Source organism: Astyanax mexicanus, chromosome 14 (genome assembly GCF_023375975.1).
Source record: "Astyanax mexicanus isolate ESR-SI-001 chromosome 14, AstMex3_surface, whole genome shotgun sequence".
Taxonomy (NCBI): Eukaryota; Metazoa; Chordata; class Actinopteri; order Characiformes; family Acestrorhamphidae; genus Astyanax; species Astyanax mexicanus.
The window spans coordinates 47,010,215-47,030,278 of record NC_064421.1 but is presented as its reverse complement, the minus strand read 5'-3'; the positions used below and the strand labels follow the sequence as shown (position 1 = coordinate 47,030,278).

At 37.6% G+C, this 20,064-nt stretch overlaps 1 protein-coding gene across 3 annotated transcripts in view; it reads left to right on the top strand.

Annotated features, from left to right (window-relative positions):
- The window catches only part of fsip1 (fibrous sheath interacting protein 1), a 67,200-nt gene extending 47,292 nt beyond the window's left edge, over positions 1 to 19,908 (top strand). For 2 of the 3 annotated variants that reach the window (XM_022672592.2, XM_022672590.2), the window contains one exon: positions 18,077 to 19,908. In XM_022672592.2, the coding sequence (XP_022528313.2) occupies positions 18,077 to 18,298 (222 nt within the window). In that variant the 3' untranslated portion in view covers positions 18,299 to 19,908. Of the gene's footprint in view, positions 1 to 579; positions 1,147 to 18,076 lie in introns of those variants that run through there. The other variant, XM_022672591.2, reaches the window with a different exon arrangement.
- Positions 19,909 to 20,064: the final 156 nt, after the last annotated feature.

The following is a 20,064-nucleotide window of genomic DNA, read 5'->3' as shown; positions in this document are numbered from 1 at the left end:
ACCAAATTGAAAATCTCTGGAATATAATTAAGAGAAAGATGGATGATCACAAACCATCAAACCACCAAACTGAACTGCTTGAATTTTTGCACCAGGAGTAAAGCAGCATAAAGTTATCCAAAAGCAGTGTGTAAGACTGGTGGAGGAGAACATGATGCCAAGATGCATTAAAAAACTGTGATTAAAAACCAACCAGGGTTATTCCACCAAATATTGATTTCTGAACTATTGGGCCACCCATGGTGAACACTGCTGTTGTACTCCAGGAGGCACAGTCACTGGTATTTAAGAAACCCTTGAAAATAAATACAGTATGTATGAGTCTATCCTTATTGTACTCTTCTATGCCTATTTTATGAACAGCTCAGTGAAGCCGAGGCCTCGCTATGACTTGTGGTCACAGATAGTTAACCTTTCCACAGAATTACAAACGTAAACTATCCATAAAAACCATATCTAGCTGTATAATCTTGAATCGTGTTCCTCTGACCGGATGAAAAGTGCCTGCAGATCAGTCCAAGATCAGGCCTGAGAAAACAACAGTAAATGTTTTTGCTTACATCACTACCGTTATTTCAGGTTTACAGGCTGACCGCTGTTTTATTTGGGCTCGAGATGATTCAGCCTGCAGTTTGCAAAAGCATGGGAAGAATTTCTGCCTGCCAAACCTTCGGTAAAAATGTTGCAGAAACCGACATGCTCTCAAAACTGGTATGAAGCTGCCTGCATTAAATCAAAGCATCAAATAAATTGTAATCAATAAAAACAAATATTTCAGCCTTACATTGAGAAAACTAAAATAAATTTTATTAGTGGTGTCAATCAATTAAAAATGAAATATAATCATGATTCTTTTTTTTTAATGCTGCTAGTTCCCTGTGTTTTTGAGAGGCGGCAGTAATAATAGTGTAGTGTGGTTTAGATCAGGCAGACTAGAGCTTTTTTAGTGTATTGTAATATGTCAGGAGAGAGAGAGAGTGAGTGAGAGACAGCGTGAGTGGGAGAGAGAGAGAGAAAGAGAGAGAGACAGAGGGAGTTAGCGAGAGACAGTAGTGCGAGAGCAGGCGACTCTTTACTACTTTTACTTTTACTCTTTACTTTTATCAATTAGATTGATCTGTAGTTCTTTATGATCCATAGTTTGACCTGCAGATCTCTATGGTCTATAGTTTGATTCACAGATCTCTATGGTCCATAGTTTGACCTTCAGTAGTTTGACCTGCAGTTCTCTATGGTCCATAGTTTGACCTTCAGTAGTTTGACCTGCAGTTCTCTATGGTCCATAGTTTGACCTTCAGTAGTTTGACCTGCAGTTCTCTATGGTCCATAGTTTGACCTTCAGTAGTTTGACCTGCAGTTCTCTATGGTCCATAGTTTGACCTTCAGTAGTTTGATTCGCAGATCTCTATGGTCCATAGTTTGACCTTCAGTAGTTTGACCTGCAGTTCTCTATGGTCCATAGTTTGATCAGCAGTTCTCTATGGTCCATAGTTTGACCTTCAGTAGTTTGATCTGCAGTTTTCTATGGTACATAGTTTGACCTTCATTAGTTTGATCAGCAGTTCTTTATGGTCCATAGTTTTACCTTCAGTAGTTTGATTCACAGATCTCTATGGTCCATAGTTTGATTCGCAGATCTCTATGGTCCATAGTTTGACCTTCAGTAGTTTGACCTGCAGTTCTCTATGGTCCATAGTTTGACCTTCAGTAGTTTGATCTGCAGTTTTCTATGGTACATAGTTTGACTTTCATTAGTTTGATCAGCAGTTCTTTATGGTCCATAGTTTGACCTTCAGTAGTTTGATTCACAGATCTCTATGGTCCATAGTTTGATTCGCAGATCTCTATGGTCCATAGTTTGACCTTCAGTAGTTTGATCAGCAGTTCTTTATGGTCCATAGTTTGACCTTCAGTAGTTTAATTCACAGATCTCTATGGTCCATAGTTTGACCTTCAGTAGTTTGATCTGCAGTTCTCTATGGTCCATAGTTTGACCTTCATTAGTTTGATTTGCAGATCTCTATGGTGCATAGTTTGATCTTCATTAGTTTGATTTGCAGATCTCTATGGTCCACACTTTGACCTTCAGTAGTTTGATCTGCAGTTCTCTATGGTCCATAGTTTGATTCGCAGATCTCTGTGGTCCATAGTTTGACCTTAATTAGTTTGATCAGCAGTTCTCTATGGTCCATAGTTTGACCTGCAGATCTCTATGGTCCATAGTTTGATTCGCAGATCTCCATGGTCCATAGTTTGACCTTCAGTAGTTTGATCTGCAGTTCTCTATGGTCCATAGTTTGACCTGCAGATCTCTATGGTCCATAGTTTGATTCGCAGATCTCTATGGTCCATAGTTTGACCTTCAGTAGTTTGATCTGCAGTTCTCTATGGTCCATAGTTTGATTCGCAGATCTCTATGGTCCATAGTTTGACCTTCAGTAGTTTGATTCACAGATCTCCATGGTCCATAGTTTGACCTTCAGTAGTTTGATCTGCAGTTCTCTATGGTCCATAGTTTGACCTTCAGTAGTTTGATCTGCAGTTCTCTATGGTCCACAGTTTAATTTGCAGAGCTCTGATTTGAGTTTCACAGAAGCCATGTTTTCCCTCATTCACCTACCTTGCCTTACTTGTCTTGTCTAAGCACTTTATGGTAATAATGTGTCTTCAGGTTCATTAATAAGGACTGAAGGACCATTCAATCATTACATCATTCAGAGAGCGAATAGTTGAACCCTCCAGTTTGCACAGGCCATGATTGTCTCTGCTGAATGTTAAGCTGTTAAAACACAATGAAACAATTTAGGGTTTATATGCACCTATCCCCACCTAAAACCAGCCCCTAAACGCAGTGTTGCTGGTTTGGCTAGCCACGCTGTGACCTGTTGTTAAACCCAACCAGACCATAACTGCACAGCCAAGCCCAGTCTCTTTATCCCATAATCCCCAGAACACGCAGAGGGAGTCAACGTCCAGTGTGTTTCAGCTGCTCACATCCTCGTACTCGACCACACCAGGCAACCCGGCCACTCACTCTCACCGCAATGTAGCTCTGCAGCTGGACTGGCTGTGGGAACGGCCGGCTTTCGGACGGTTGTGGTGCACAGTGCATGCATCCTGCCTGACACATCTATTTAAACTAGTGCTACAGAATCTCTGCTGGTATTAAAATTAGAATAAATATGTAAAGTTGCACAATTAATTACATAGTTTGTGGCACACTGACTCATATGGTTCATGTTTACATTTTATTTCATTTTTTACTGTTTAAATGTTTCAATGTTACATTACAATTCAATTTTAAAGGTAAAGATTTTTACCCTAAATATATAAATTTTCAATCAAATTTTATATGTTTTAGCTAAAAGAATCTTTCTTAACAAAGTCAACATATTCTAATTTAGTTTTTTCAATAGTGTCTTTACGTGTGTTAGATGTGTTTGCATAACTTATTTTTTACTTAAGAAAAAAATAAGATAAAGTTAAATCATTCTTCAGTTTCATATTGTTTGGTCTGTTTAAAAAAAAAAAAAAAAGTTAATTTTAGATTTATGTAAAGTTAAAATTGTTCTTAAAGTTCCAGTTAGTTTTGGCCCTTTGTACACCTCCGAAAGTTGGACCACACAAGGCAGGTGTGACAAATCCTTAGTTTCTTTTTAAGAAAAATCAAATATTTTTTTTACAGAAAAAATAATAAATAATAATAATAATAATAAAATATTTCTGCATTTTCAGAAGAGTTGCTGGAATGTTCAAATTTTGATGCATTACTAATCACAACTAATCACAGCTATTTGTGCACGGCCAATACCAATACTGCACAAACTGGTATAAAATAAAGTTATATGTGTTTTGTATCTGCTAAGTGGTCCAGTGTTCTAAAGCGCTGCTGCTATGTATGGGAGATTGCTGGTTCGAATCCCGACCATGCAGCTTGCCATCAGCTGCCGGAGCCCCGAGAGAGCACAATTGGCCTTGCTCTCTCTCTCTCTCTGGGTGGGTACAGTAGATGGCGCTCTCTCTTTCCCCTCATCACTCCTTTAGGGTGATGTGGATCAGCACAAGGCTGCATCTGTGAGCTGATGTCTCAGAACCGAGTCGCTGCGCTTTCTTTTGAGCGTTAGCGCTGTGATGCTACTCAGCAATGCTACAGCATCAGCAGATTTAAAAATGGAGAAAAAACTGGAGAAAAAAGTTTCGTATAGTACTTTTTAAGGTCAGAGTCAAATGCAGACTGCTGGACTGTTTAATCTAAACATCCATAGTTCTCTAATCCCTTTTGTCAAAGTATTAAAAGTTTTCACAAGCTGTTGATGTAAGCCGATGATTAATGATGAGAATCACTTCAGTCTTCCATTGAATTCTTTGTGAGTTTCACTATTTAAGGCGTTGTTGATTCTCTTTGTCATGCTGTTCTGACTGTTGTGGATGGTTCTGTGAGATTATGATTTATTCCTAATCTGACACTGAGTTAACACAGGCTTCTACAGAACTCACGTCTTCAGAAACAGCTAATCAAAGGGCACTGGAGGTCAGTGAGAGCTCTGTTCTTACTCAAACTGCTGTAACTGTGGCGCTTTTGACGTTACAGCAAAGAGCAGAGAATTAAACTTTTAAAACAGGAACAGGATACAATATATGAGTTCCAGTTAGAGATATAAACAGCCAGTCTGCACGTAAAAGAGTGAGTCTGTGGCGTTAGATCAGTTATTTGGATTTTAAAAAAATATTTTGTCTTCATAGAATGTCAAAAGCTTGTTTTTTTTGTAGTATATACTGGCATGCTTAAATGAGTTTAAGTGAGGCCTGGTAGTTTTTTTTAACTGTATACTACTGCATCTAAAATATATATATATATATATATATATATATATATATATATATATATATATATATATATATATATATATATATCATTGAAAGGTTATTTTATTTCAGTAATTTAGTTTAAAATGTGAAACTCATATATTATATAGATGTATATAATAAAACACAGTGGATCAACACCAGCAGATGACAGACATGTCTCTCCAAACCATCACTGATCATCAGTAAATTTTACATTATTTCATTTAAAGTAAATCAAGGGATCAGAGTCTGGAGGAAGAGTGGAGAGACACACAGTCCAAACTGCTCGAGGTCTAGTGTGAAGTTTCCACCAATCAGAGATGGTTTGGAGAAACATGTCTGTCATCTGCTGGTGTTGGTCCACTGTGTTATATCAAGTCCAAAGTCAGTACTTCATTACCATCAAACCTGAATGAACTGGAGATGTTTTGTAAAGAAGAATGGTCCAAAATACCTTCAACCAGAAGACTCTCATTCAACCAGACTCTCATTGGAAGCTTTAGGAAGAATTTAGAGGCTGTTTCTGTATTTATGCAAAAGGACGATCTACTAAATATTGATGATGTTTTTCTGTTGGGGCCAAAATGTATAAATTTATGCACCTGTTTATTTTAGTTTAAATAATTATTGCATACTTTCTGTAAATCCTATAAACTTCTTTTCACTTCTCAAATATTTAATGAAATTGCTGATTTGAATGACCAATGATTTATAAAGAAAAATCAGGAAAATAATCAGCACTGGATGTATTGTTTTGTATAAGAAATTGATGTATTTAAGACATTGTACAGTAGCTTTGTGAAGTTATACCCTCCTGCATTCTGCCACGTCTTCCTCTCTCACAGAAAATATATGGGCAGGTGGCATGCTGCTTTGAACCGCCTGCTCTCTCTTCTCTTTCGTAACACTTTTCCACATCATACAGGGCGAACTCTTTGGGTATCTCCGGCTCTTTCCAGAGACACAGAGGAAATCATGGCAGATGGCTTTGATAAATGCCTCAGTAAAGTGCCCTCAGCTCTCAGGAGATGGGATTCTCCAGGATAAAGCTCAGTCTAGACAGTCTTTGCTTTTATTCCATTTTCATTCAGGAAATGTGGAGAGGAAGCCTTTAGCAAATGCACAGAATGTATACAATTCAGCAGCTGCAGACACTAGAGAGGAAGAAATATATGAAGAAACCTAGATTACCATGGTGATCATATTTTATTATCTTGCATATTGTGCATAGTGCACATCTTTGCACTCATTTTAAAATGTATAGTTGTGTCTCTAGTATGACTGAATGCCATGTGAGCTGTTTCTTGTGAAACAAAAGTGCTCCGGTGATCCAGTATAACGCTGCTTTAGTCCGGTGGAGGAGTGAGTGGGGGCGGGGAGAAACGATGCTCATGGATATTCATACATGCAAACACATCGTCTTTGATTGGCTACCAATACTGCGACACTAGAAGGCACGAACGAGACGGAAAACAGTTAGAAATTATTTTAAAATAAATACATTTTTACACTAATAACATTTAAGTCTTTGCAATGTCATATGTTACTTTACAACATGTGTAATAAAGCCCTGCTAATAATAAGTTCAGGCACTGACCTAGTCTTAGAGTTTCTGTAAAATGCAAAATCCACCGGAGATCCTATTTAAACCTATAGTGACTCACACACAGAGGTGGGTAGTCCAGGTACATTAGTGCACTTTGTGTTGGGATATCACCAATGATATGGGGAGTCAGAGTTGGGCAATTGGGTAATTGGCCTTGTACATTAGGGAAAAAGTGGGATCAAAATAATAATAAAACAAAAATAGGGTGAAAAGTGCATGAACGCCTGGAGGGGCAAGCTAATAACGCTATAAAAAATTGACCTCATCACCCTTTCGCACAAACATGCAGCACTAGTGGCCGTGCTGATGACTTTATTGCTCTCCCTCGTGCAAACGTGTGCACTCGCATCGCCCAAATTGTCCAATATATGGGGAAATAACCAAATATGAAAACGTCTGTTGTACAAAAAGCGTACGATGTATCACATCCAAAAAACAGCACAAGAAATGTAATTTTTTTATAGTTCCTATGATCCTGTTGTTCTGTGTTTCCATGTCAAAAGCTGTAAGAGAAAAAGCATTTAATATTTGTGAATAAAATGATAAGAAGAAGAAGATTAAGAAGAACAGCAAGTTGTTGTTTTTTTTCAATCCAGCTGAAAAAAAAAATATTTAGGTTTATTTAAAGCTGCTTAGTGACATTTGTTGGTCTCGACTATGACTACTTAAAGTCTTGGCCTTAACCTGGATCTGATGTGTCCCGGTCTTGATTTTGGTCTTGGTCTTCAGGAGAATATCAAAGAGCTCCACCACCACCCAGTTTCCTCCTTTTTAAATGTTATCTCTCATTCCTGGCTCCAACCACAGGAGGAAGGAGGACGAGCTTCCTACCACAAGAACTCCAGACAGATATCTCTGAAGTCTCTCCTTTCCCTTCAGGTTCCTCCCAGTCAGGGCACATCTAGCATAAAGTGATTTATAGACAGACACAACAGATTTATTTATGTTGCGTTTATATTGTGTTCTATTGCTTGTAATGCTCTCAACTAATGCCCCAGATGCTTTAATCCCCCAACTTTATTATCAACTTCCTGTGTATTAATAAACAGGTTCTCACCACTCTCTGCACAGTTGGAGCGGAGCTTTAAACTGAGCACTTTCACTCTCTAAAGGTTGGAATCTCACATAAAAGACTACGTGTCCTGTGTGGACCACTTCACAGAGAACTACTGGGGGGATTGGAATGCACCTTTTCTTTTAGAACCGCCAAATCCAGCATGTATGGAATGTAATGTGATGAAAGACCTTGTGAAAAGTATGTTTAAATTAGGTAAAGAAAACTAAAAGTGCACTTTCTATTTAATATTCTTTATGAAAATACACATTTAATATAATTTCTCTGTATTTCCATAAAATGTATTTTTAAGAAAAAAAAAAATATAGTGGCATTAAATACTAATTAAAGTGCACTTTAGTGTAGTTTTTTCCCAGAAACACAATATGTGCATCAACACGCAAAGTATTTACAAAATACTATAAATGTATTAAAAATTATATTTAAAAAAACACATTTTAAGTTTGCAGAAGTTATACGAAAAAAGCACAAAAAATCACAACTCAGTGCTTTTATTTTGTGATTTTACAGGGTTCCCGTGGGTCCTGAAAAAGTCCTTATATTTAGCTAATGTACTAACATTAGCGGTGAGCTAGCTAACATGATAACATTAGCGGTGAGTTAGCTACGTTACTGAGGAAAGAACTAAGGTTAGCAGAGAGCTAGCTAACATGCTAACATAATAACATTAGCGGCGAGTTAGCTACGTAACCAGGAAGAGAACTAAGATAGGTGCAGATTTTTTGGGAAAAAAAAAAAAGTATAACAAATGGGAAACGTTAAGTTTTGATTTTTAATACAATACATTTATTTCTACCAAAACAATTATGACTACATTTTTGGGTCTTAAAAAGCATTACATTTGACTTTTAAAATGATGCAAGAACCCTGTTTAACTATAGCTTAATTACAATCGATATACACTTAAGTTGCAGTATGCTGTTCCAAAATAGTATATTTAGTAGTTTTTTAGGTGCATATTAATTTTAATGCTAAAAGTATGTACTTTTCCATGTTAAGTATACTTGACTAAAGAGAACTAAGGATAGCAGAGAGCTAGCTAACATACTAAAAATATTAACATTAACAGCGAGTTAGCTACGTTAGCGGGGAGAGAACTAAGGTTAGCAGCGAGCTAGCTAACATACTAATGTTAGCAACAAGTTAGCTACGTTACCGGGGAGAAAACTAAGGTTGGTGGAGAGCTAGCTAACATTAGCAGCAAGCTAGCTAACATTAGCGGTGAGCTAGCTAACATACTAACATTAGCGGTGAGCTAGCTAACATGCAATCATGATAACATTAGGTGCAACTTAGCTACGTTACCAGGGAGAGAACTGAGGTTAGCAGAGAGCTAGCTAACATGTTTACACACTAATATTAGCAGTAAGTTTTGGGGTGTTTTCAAATGACGCAAGAACCCTGTTTAACTATAGCTTATTTACAATTGAATTATGCTTAAGTTGAGCTGTGAGCCGTGAGCTGTTCTAAAATAGTATGTATTAGTATTTAGGTGTGTATTAATTGTAATGCTAAAGTATGTACTTTTCCATGTTAAGTATAATTTAACAAAAAATAGAATTAAATGCACTTTTCTTTTACTAAAGGAAATAAAAGAAGGGACATGGCTAAGTAAGGCAGAAAAGTTGATTCCATTCATTTTTATTCACAGAAAAAATGAGAAAGGTTTTGAAGTGATTCTGAAGTGATTAAATCTGAGTTACAAAGCAGCAATCGACATGTGTTCTGTGTTAATTTGCATAGACTACTGATACCAGCGTACCAATTTTTTAAATATTTGATTTGAGTGTTGCAATCCAATAAGACATATTTTCCGTTCGGTTAATGTGAGATAACTAGAAAAATGTGAAAGATATTAAATAGACTGGTGCCTAGATTTCTAGGTTTGAGACAAATAAAATAAAATATTTTGGCAGGTAGAGGTCAAACTTGTGACAGAATATTTCAAACAAGACAAAGCTACAGCAAGATAAGAGAATAATAACTGGAAGAGAAGGAACAATTATGCTGTCTATACTCTACATGACTTTTTTAAAAAGACTTTTAACAGCCTCTCACATCTAAAAATGAGTTACAGACTGTTTACTCACAGACTAAGATTTTGTATAGAATGGGCACCTTGCAGGGTCACTATTTGCCAAAGTGCAACAACAGCGGTTGGACAATGAAACTGAAACACCTGCTTTTAGTTTTTTGAATACAATCCAGGTTAGCACCCGAACATCCCTTTCAGACAGCTTCCTCTTACAGCGTCCACAGTTAATCCTGTTGGATGTGGTCGGTCCTTCTTGGTGGTATGCTGACATTACCCTGGGTACCGTGGCTCTTGATGCATCACAAAGACTGAACTGCATGAACTGACTTTAGACTTGATAATAAAACACAGTGGATCAACACCAGCAGATGACAGACATGTCTCTCCAAACCATCACTGATTGGTGGAAAGGATGAGGAGAGACAAACAGTCTAAACTGCTCGAGGTCTAGTGTGAAGTTTCCACCAATCAGTGATGGTTTGGAGAGACATGTCTGTCATCTGCTGGTGTTGATCCACTGTGTTTTATTATCAAGTCTAAAGTCAGTGCAGTGTTTTTTTCTCAGTTCTCTGTAGATTAGAATTCAGCTCTAGTCTCTAGGACTCTCAGACTGATCCTGTTGAAGCGTCTGGTCTGAAACATGTGGCACGGCCTCAGGGCTGGCGTGGGGAAGTGTCTGGAGTGGTGGCCGACTCATTGTGATGCTGCTGCAGTGCTGTAGATAAATCAGTACTCAGGACCCGTCTGCTGCTGCTGTCTCTGTTCTCTGTTTTTATTTTAGGGTTTGGGTGAAGCTGCCATAGACTACATTCATCACCAACACTTTCAACATTGCTCAGCTTTTCCTTTATTCTCTACAACACACAACATATCATTACTGCCCTCCTGCTTCTGAACTTTAACTTTTTTAACTTTAAAAGTGGACAACAAACATGTATAGGTTGTAAAAGGTGATTTATTTGCAATTAAATACGTTTTAAGTAATTACAGCCAAAATTTCAAGTGGAAAAAATTAAATTCCAGGTATTTGTTTTTATTTTTATCAGTGATGTGCAGTGATGCTGCGTTTCTGGATGTTTAAACTGAATTACAGGTTTTAAAAATACATTATTTAAAAAAAAAAAAAATGTCTACAAAAAACATGCACATATTCTAAAGCTGCATGTAATGCAGTTAAATTGCCACTAGTTTTGTAAAGCAGCAGCTTATGGTTTTAACAATATAGGAAAATATAGGATTTTCTTTTACCTGCATTTAACATACTGTCCATACCTTTTTTCTTTTATTTGGGGTTATAATTTTGGGACATTTTATTTGATCTGTTTATTGTGAAATGTTCCGAAAAGTGCAGCTTCTGAAATCAGGCTAAATCAATTTTTATCTTTAAAATTAAAAGTTGCTGTAAATTGAATATTCTATTGGAATAATTTTATTCCAAGTAAATTAGCAGCATTTGTATTGGTTTGTTCATAACAAAAATTGGACATAATTTAAAGAACAGTTGCTAGATTAAAATTATGTCCGAAAGTTAAAGTGGGATGTCACGTATGGTGCTGTTAGCTCCTCTGTCCCTTCCACACCCAGCTCTAACGGAGGTTCTCAGGTCAACAACTACATTACCCAGAATGCACCACCCGCTGACATCACGCACTCACCTGATCACGTGACACCTCACCTGCTTCCTCCAGGAAGTCCTGAATACTGATTACTGGCACTATATAAGAGCACTCCACACAAACACCCACGCCGCGTATTGTAGGTTCTCCTCTTTACAAAGCGTTCTATATCTCTTGTCTCAGTTTATCTCGTGTTTGACCTTGCCTTTGTTTTCTCGACGCCGATTATTGCCTTTGCCTCTGATATTGGATTGCTTGTGTATTACCTGGACTGTGTTTTCACTACTGCCTCTTGGATTACCTCTGACATTGGATCTCTCGTGTATGAACTCTGGACTGTCTCTCGTTTATGGTATGGTTTTGTCTACATTGCTCTGGTTTCTGGTGATTAACTGTTTTCTGTATCAACCACGTATTACATCTGTTTATTTTTATAATAAACATATATTTTTATCAGTATCTGCACGTGTCTGCAATTCTGTGCTCAACATGACATGGGACAAATTAGATGCAAGGTTTTTGTGTATTGGTGATGGACAGCGATGCTATTTTTAATAGTAGGTTTCATAAAAAACGTAATTTTAAAAACATTTTAAAGATGCACATAACGCAGTTTAAATGTCATAAAGTTCCAACTTTTAAAATTATTATTATTTGGGGTTATATATTTGGAACTTTTCGTTTGAGCTGTTCATTTTAAAATGCTCTAAAATGTTTTGCTGCTGTAATCAAATAGTGCCAGGCAAAAACCTTGTATCTGTTCATCATAAAATTTGGACACAATAAAAAGAACAACCTCCAGATTTAAATTATGTCCAAAATTTAAAGTTTGAAAAATTAAATGCCAGTTTTTTTTTTCTATTAGTGATGGACAGTGATGCTCATGATGTTTCTGGAGGTTTAAACAGAATTGAAGGTTTTAAAAAAAGATAAAAGATGCACATAATGAAGTTCAAATGTCATATATTTTGCAAAACAGCAGTTTATGGTTTCAAATACTAAAAAAAATATAAGACATAAAAAAATAAGATTTTTTTTATCTGCATTTAACACAATGTGCCAACCTTTTTCCTTTTATTTGGGGTTATAATGGGGGTTATAATTTCGTACATTCTACAAAAAAACTTCTAAAGATGCACATAATGCAGTTTAAACGTCATTTGTTTTGTAAAACAGCAGCTTATGGTTTCAAATCCTCAAAAAGGCAAAATATAAGTCTAAATATATTTTGTTCGGATGTGTTATTGAAGTGTGAATATGTACAGAGAGGGGGAACTGTCTGGTTCAGTGTTGGGAGTCTGGAGTTTCCTGTCTCTGCTCTCTGGTGTTCTTGGCCTCCTCCCCCACACTAAGTGTGAAGCAGGAGCTCCAGCAGCGCCTGGACCTTTGACTTTTAACTTTTTAAGGTGCGATGTAGACTTCACGCCGTTCCCCAGTATTTAACACATCTCTGTGATTCCTGTAGAGCTCGCAGGGACGACTGCAGGAGTTCCAGCGTGTTCAAACACATAACTCTCCCGTCCAGAGGCATGTTTTCCTCAGGCCAGGCTCCAGCGCTGGCGTCCCATCCTAACCGCTGACCTACTTTGTGCCTTCAGGAGGCTGGGATGGATTTTAATACCCACCTGTGTTAATATGCAAGAGTGGAGCTGTGTTACAAGCTGTAATTTAGAGGGCAGGCTTTCTCAGGAGCAGAGGGATGAAGTTTGTTTTAATTTCAACACAGTATTTTCTCTGGGATCTGCTGTCATATGAGGATTCGTGCTGCAGCGGAAAGTCATTTATTTTAGTGTGAGGGAAAGGAAGGGTGCATGCAGGACTGGGCGATATGGTAAAAGTAATATATCACAATATGCAAAAATATATATTTTTATGACAAACAATGTTTACCTTCATACACATCAGTTAAAGTATAGTAGTGAAGAGGTGGAGTTACAGGTATACAGTGAATAGTGAAATTTTGACTAATGTTCTAATCCAGGTTATGAGAAGCAACAACTACTCAACTAAATAAAGAAAAAAAAATACTTAAAAAAATAAACACCAGTCAATCAGAAAATTCCAAGAACTTTGAAAGTATCCTCAAGTGCAGTCATAAAATCATCAAAAATGTTTTGATGAAACTGGCTCTCATCAGGAATGCCCCAGGAAAGGAATAGCAACAGTTACCTCTGTTGTACAGGATGAATTTATCAGAGTTACCAGCCTCAGAAACCACAATTTAGGTTTTGAGTTGCTTTTTGTTTAGTTTTGTCTGTTGGGTTAGCATGCCTGCCACTCAAATACTATATATTTTTTTTATTTGAAATTAAATTGACCAGAAAGGACATTAAATATCCGTGTTTCATACATACAATCAAATAAAAATCAAGTAAAGTAAAAGAAATGTATGTGTGTTTAACAAACTGTGTCAAACTTTTGGGGATTATATATATTCATGAAATTTAGGAGCATTTCTATTGATCTGCTCATCCTAAAATTTAGATTCCATGTAAAGAACAATGACCAGATTGTGTCAAAAATGTTGCAATAAATTAATTGTTTGTCTATCAGTTAAGATGTGTTTCTTTTTGCGTTTCCTCTTCAGCGATTCGCCCCCAGCATTCTGAAATATACCTCTTTTAGCCAATGTTCCCATAATGTTGCCCAAGCAAAGAAATTACTATTTCAAAAAGCTGGGGGCAAATGGAGTTTATACTCGCTATCATGTTTCAAGTCAATTTCACTCCAGATTTCGCGTTTCACCCTTCACTCTAAAAAACAGAGGCACGATATGAGTACTTTTTTGTACTCTAAGGTACATTCTTAATAATTGTACCCTCAAAGGTATAATATTGGTCTTTACAGGGTCAGATTTGTTCCCTCTGAAGTGCAAAGTAGTTTCTAACAGCAATAAGTACAAATTTGTACCATTTAACCTGCAGCCAAAAGGTACAATCAGTATTCTGTACCACTGTACTAATAAACAATATATATTTTAATTGCAATTTTTTTATTGAAAGCCAGACAATTTTGCATCATCACGTTTTTGAGCCATATTTAGTTGATGATAATGTTTATAATTTTTATAATCTTTATTGGCACAAAAACCATGGGTACAAAAAAGGACTTTCACTGAAAGGTACTTTTTTGTACCTCAAAATAAGGTACAGCCCCAGCGACAAGCTTTGTACTCTTTTAAGTACAAATCTGTACTTACTTTTATAAGTGTGTTTTAGACCTGAATTATGTTCCACTGATGGAATTATATATAAAAATGTTTTCTGTCTGTAATGCACAAAAACAAAGACTCTAATATTCTAATACAAACTCTATATAAAATTGAAGGAAGGGTGCATGTAGAACTGCACAACACAAATCCTGAACCCAGCTGCTCAGTTTAGCTAATAAACATTTATAAATATAATCCAAAACCGTGCATCTTCCAGTTAATTGTTTAAAGTCCATTGCTCTTTAAAACGTGTAATTGCATTATTATAATATTATACCATCGATACATATATTGGTGGCATACAATGGTCTTACAAAATGAAATGAAGTACATCGTTTAGCATAGCCATTATTTCTATAAAAAAAAAAAACAGTTATCATGACAGGCCTAGCCAAACCCTTTTGTTCTGACAATGATAAAACGATGCCTTCATCAGACCATCATCGTTATCTTGTCTTCTGCAGACTTACAGCTACAATTTTTCAGTCATGGAGGTTGAAGGTCAAGTCTGAGGACATAAGTCAAGTGTATGAAGGCTGACAGTTTAGAGACGTGTTGAGGAGCTCAGGAGTTAAGTAAAGGGGACGGAGCTGGAATGTGTCTGAGAGAGAATAGCTCTTTTTCCCATTAACATTAGATCAGAGGAGGAACCGGGGCACTTCTGATTACAGGAGAGGTAAGTGGAGGTGCACCACCCTCCTCATCACGGCCTGAGGCGGCTCATTAGGGTTGATGGAGCGCACCACAGACAGCGAGCCATCCAACCTGTGGAAAAAAATAAAAACTGGTGTAGGTCACAGGCATTGTCATGGATGAGGGAGGTTCTGGGGGTCAGCGTAGGTGCTGGGTAGAGCCTGAGGGGGTGTTACATGAGACTGAGGAATGCTGGTGACCCTTCTTCCATCTTTGCAGCAAAAGGAGAAGACTGATGAACTACGCTGCACTCGTCTGCACTCTTGACTCGTGAACAACGAAAAAAAAAACAGGTTCTGTTAATAGACGAGTGATCCACGACTGTCTGGAATGGATTTGTGTCAAAGGGTCAAATGATGTGATGGAAGATTTGGGTTTACACCTACCCAGAGAGGAATGCGTCTACTTGGCCGGACTTTTCTGTCGATTTCATAGAATAAAATAAAAGTGGGGAGGATAAAACCTAGCTTACTTTAACCGCGCTCAAGCCAAACACGTGCAGTATCTAACAGGAACACAGAGCTTTTCAGAGTTTTATCAGTAGGAACAAATGTGTCATACATCGTTGGGTTCCAGCAGTGGAAACATGGCCGTACAGTAGTTTTTTCGGCCGCCGGTTCTCAGGATATTCTCACCGGCAGCGTTTGATGAACTGGCTCTGCACTCCCACAGTCCCCGAGCATTAGGTGGAGACTCATCGCAGATCCACTTAGAAAAACAAGCAATGATTCCTCTTACTCCCAGATAGAAAAACAGTCTGCTCTCCAACTGGACCTGTCCTACTTCACTGGCCGTGTTTACTTAGGCGAAAACCGGACCTTCTCTGGGACAGGTCCAGCGCAAGTAGCTCGGGGGACTTTGATGACAGCTTGATTCATCAGTAGGAAATACCACAGCAAAATCTGCTGTTATAGTCAGCGGGTAAACAGGCCATATCACACTCCAACGTATGTCCCAATTACAACAAAAGATTTGTCCGAGGACTATTTGCGGTTTTTAGTTTAACAAGAAGAAAGAGAAGACTTTTGTTCTCCATCACAGAAGCATTAAAAAAAAGATTACTGTACATCTTAAAGGTGTCCTTCTGCTAAAATCTTCCTTTTCTTGTTATTTTGTATTTTGAAATAGAGTAGGTCTCTCTGAGTTGTATTTGATGCTGCACTCTCAATTCTCAATCGACCTCCATTGTCTGCAGAAGATAGTAAGATAGAAAATATTCAGAAAAAAACAAGTCGATCAAGAAAAGTACCGTCAATTTTACAGCTCTACAACTTTTGTACAAGGGACAAAATGTTTTTAGAGATACAGCCTTAGTTATAAAGATACAGCACTTAATACTAGGTAAAGTTAACCATTAAACTTCGATTAAGGGTTTGCAGACTCTCAGCATCAGTTGTGCTACCTTGTCAAACCGTGCTTCCCTAGTGTATATTTAAGGTCTCTGTAAAACACAGAATCAACCGGAGATCCGATTTAAACCTCTAGATACAGTCATATGAAAAAGTTTGGGCACCCCTATTAATGTTAATCATTTTTAGTTCTAAATATTTGGGTGTTTGCAACAGCCATTTCAGTTTGATATATCTAATAACTGATGGACACAGTAATATTTCAGGATTGAAATTAGGTTTATTGTACTAACAGAAAATGTTTGAACAGTGCAAAAGTATGGGCACCCTTATCATTTTATTGATTTGAATACTCCTAACTACTTTTCACTGACTTACTGAAGCACAAAATTGGTTTGGTAACCTCATTGAGCTTTGAACTTCATAGCCAGGTGTATCCAATCATGAGAAAAGGTATTTAAGGTGGCCAATTGCAAGTTGTTCTCCTATTTGAATCTCCTCTGAAGAGTGGCATCATGGGCTCATCAAAACAACTCTCAAATGATCTAAAAACAAAGATTGTTCAACATAGTTGCTCAGGGGAAGGATACAAAAAGTTGTCTCAGAGATTTAACCTGTCAGTTTCCACTGCGAGGAACATAGTAAGGAAATGGAAGAGCACAGGGACAGTTCTTGTTAAGCCCAGAAGTGGCAGGCCAAGAAAAATATCAGAAAGGCAGAGAAGAAGAATGGTGAGAACAGTCAAGGACAATCCATAGACCACCTCCAAAGAGCTGCAGCATCATCTTGCTGCAGATGGTGTCACTGTGCATCGCTCAACAATACAGCGCACTTTACACAAGGAGAAGCTGTATGGGAGAGTGATGCGAAAGAAGCCATTTCTGCAAGCACACCACAAACAGAGTCGCCTGAGATGTGCACCTTTAACTAATGCTGTTAGTAAAGTCATTCTCCATTCTTTTATAACAGGGGTCTGCAATTAATTTTGGCCGGGGGCCAGATATTTTCCAAGCCATAATAAAAAAAAATGATCTGTTTTGGAAAATGTAAAAAGTGTAATGGGATGGAGTGCTGCTACAGACTAGTAGCTCTCCTGCCCAGAGGGTTGTTGAACCCAATTGCAGAACAGTTGATCTCAAAGCAGGTAAACCCAAGAAGAAAGGAAAAAATAAATTAATTAATTAGTAAACACAGTGCTCCTCACGCAGGATCGAACCGCGTCATCAGGGTCACGCTCCAATAAACTACCGCTGCCCCGGCTAGTGAATTATTGGGACACAACCAGAAAAAAACAGCCTTATAAGGAGATAGGGAGCCCAAGAACAGGCGGAAAAACAAGATTGAGCAGAAACTAAAGTCACGCCGAGAGAAGCATTGTATAATTAATTTTTTTAATTATTATTCTTCGTTATAGTTCAAGCAACCTCTTGTGCCTGATGTTTCATGCTTGTAAGATTGCAATAAAAATGACACAGTGTCAGTTAGTGATGAAGAAGCAGCAGCAGGACAACATTGTTCTTTCTGTGGGTTTGGATTCAGGTGGATCTCAGCTGCCAGAACTGCGCCGGTATAAAGCCGTGGGCTGCCGGTTTGTTCTGGCTGTGAAACGAACTCTCAGCGATTTCTCATGTTTCCACCTGCAGGTTCTACCTGAAGAGCAGCTACAGCGTCTGCTGGAGGAATGTCAGACGGCCGTGAGCAGATGTTCTCGATTAAGTACAGAGGATTCTTGCCCTGCGCCGTACTGCGCTCTGGAAGGACCCGAGGTGTCTCTGCTGGCCAGCATGCCCTGCCTGTCCAGTTCTGCTCTCTCAGAGCTCATGCAGGAGATCTGTGAGGGTGAACATGAAGAGACCCGGGACTGAGAACTGAGAGCTATGATCAGCGTGTGCAGGCTGTGATATAATATTAATGATTGATTCTAGACTCTGATTTGAAAAAAAAAGGCATGAGTCTACTAGACATCTTAAATGGTGTAAATTCTCAGATAAAAATTGTGTTTTGTTATTTTTACCAAAATATTATTGCAAAAATTGCAAAAAGCATTGCCATACTTATGTAAGAGTTACACCTTAAACTAAAAAAATGAAAAAATCATGAAGAAAAATGGAAAAAGTCATTTATTGCAATTTGATTTATGAGCAGAACATTCCAGTCATATTTTCCCCAAAGTGCTTCTCCTGCTGAAGAGCTTTACCCTCTCTGCATCACGACTAAGTTCACTTTTATCCGTGAATTTAAATTCAATTTAAAGTTCAGAGTAAATGTGGTTGTGTAGTTTTTGATTATCATGTATGTCTGTTTTTTTTAAGGGTCATTAAAAAAAAAGTAATCATATTTAATATTAAGTCTTTAATCATTTTTCCAACCTTAATAACTTTTTATTTTTACTTTTTACTATTTTTCCATTTTTAACCGACTATAAGGCGCACCGGATTATAAGCCGCATTTTAAGCGACACTAGTAAGGAACAAGGGTGTTGCCATTGTGTTAATCTACACAGATTTCTCTCCTATAAACTGTTTATTTGGGTGAGTAAAGCCCTTCAGTTTATTTACAGTAAGCTTAGATTTTAAATATTTTAAACAGCACGGTTAGCAGCGCTTAGGCTACATTCCGATATATACTCACCTCTGAACGGCAAAAGAGCTAGCGCTGCGGTAGCAGCTAATGCTAATGCTGCTCCAGCCTTAGTGCTGGAGAAACTTTACTAAAACTCCTGTATAGCTCTGTACTTCAGCAGAGTGGCTTTACTGCTCCTTAATACCTGACTGGTAGAATTCATACATAATAAGGAGCACAGACGATTTTTTGGAAAATTAAAGGATTTTAAGTGCACCATATAGTGCGAAACATACAATTTTTTAATGTCTAAAGCATTCCCAAGTTTCTAAATTAATATACACTTGTTTGTCTTTGCATTATTTTAGGTCTAAAAGCAACATTTATCATTTTCTGCGAATAAATGCTCTAAATGTCAATAGTTTTATTTGGAATTTGGGAGAAATGTTGTCATTAGTTTGTAGAATTTGGGACAAAATGCATTTTTATTAGCGATTAGCAATAATTCTTACAAACTACTAAACTTTCAAACAGCACTAACAACTCCATTAACACTCGGGAACATGTAGAAATGTGTGTTGGAAGATAGCGATGGTGCTCCAGTGCTTCAGCTGTTCAAACAGGATGTGAAAAGATCCACAAAATCAAGTCTATTTTAGGATTATTTCAGGTTATGAGCACACATCCAACAGTCAAAGAGCAAAAGTTACCCCTTAAAAGAATTTCAAAGCAGGGTGTAACACGCCCTTTTCCCTTCATAGCTACATTTGCAAGAAAAAGTATGTGAACCCTTTGGGACTATACTTGGATTTTTGCATAAATTGGTCATTAAATGTGTTTTAAACTTCATCTACATCACAACAATAGACAAACACAGTCTGCTTAAATTAATACCACACAAACAATTTATATGTTTGCATGTTTTATTGAACACAGCATGTTAATATTCACAGTTGGGGGGGGGGGGATTATGTGAAGCTTTGTATTTAATAACTGGTTGATCCTCTTTTAGCAGCAAAAACCTCAACCAAACGTTTCCTGTAGCTGCAGATCAGACCTGAACAACAGT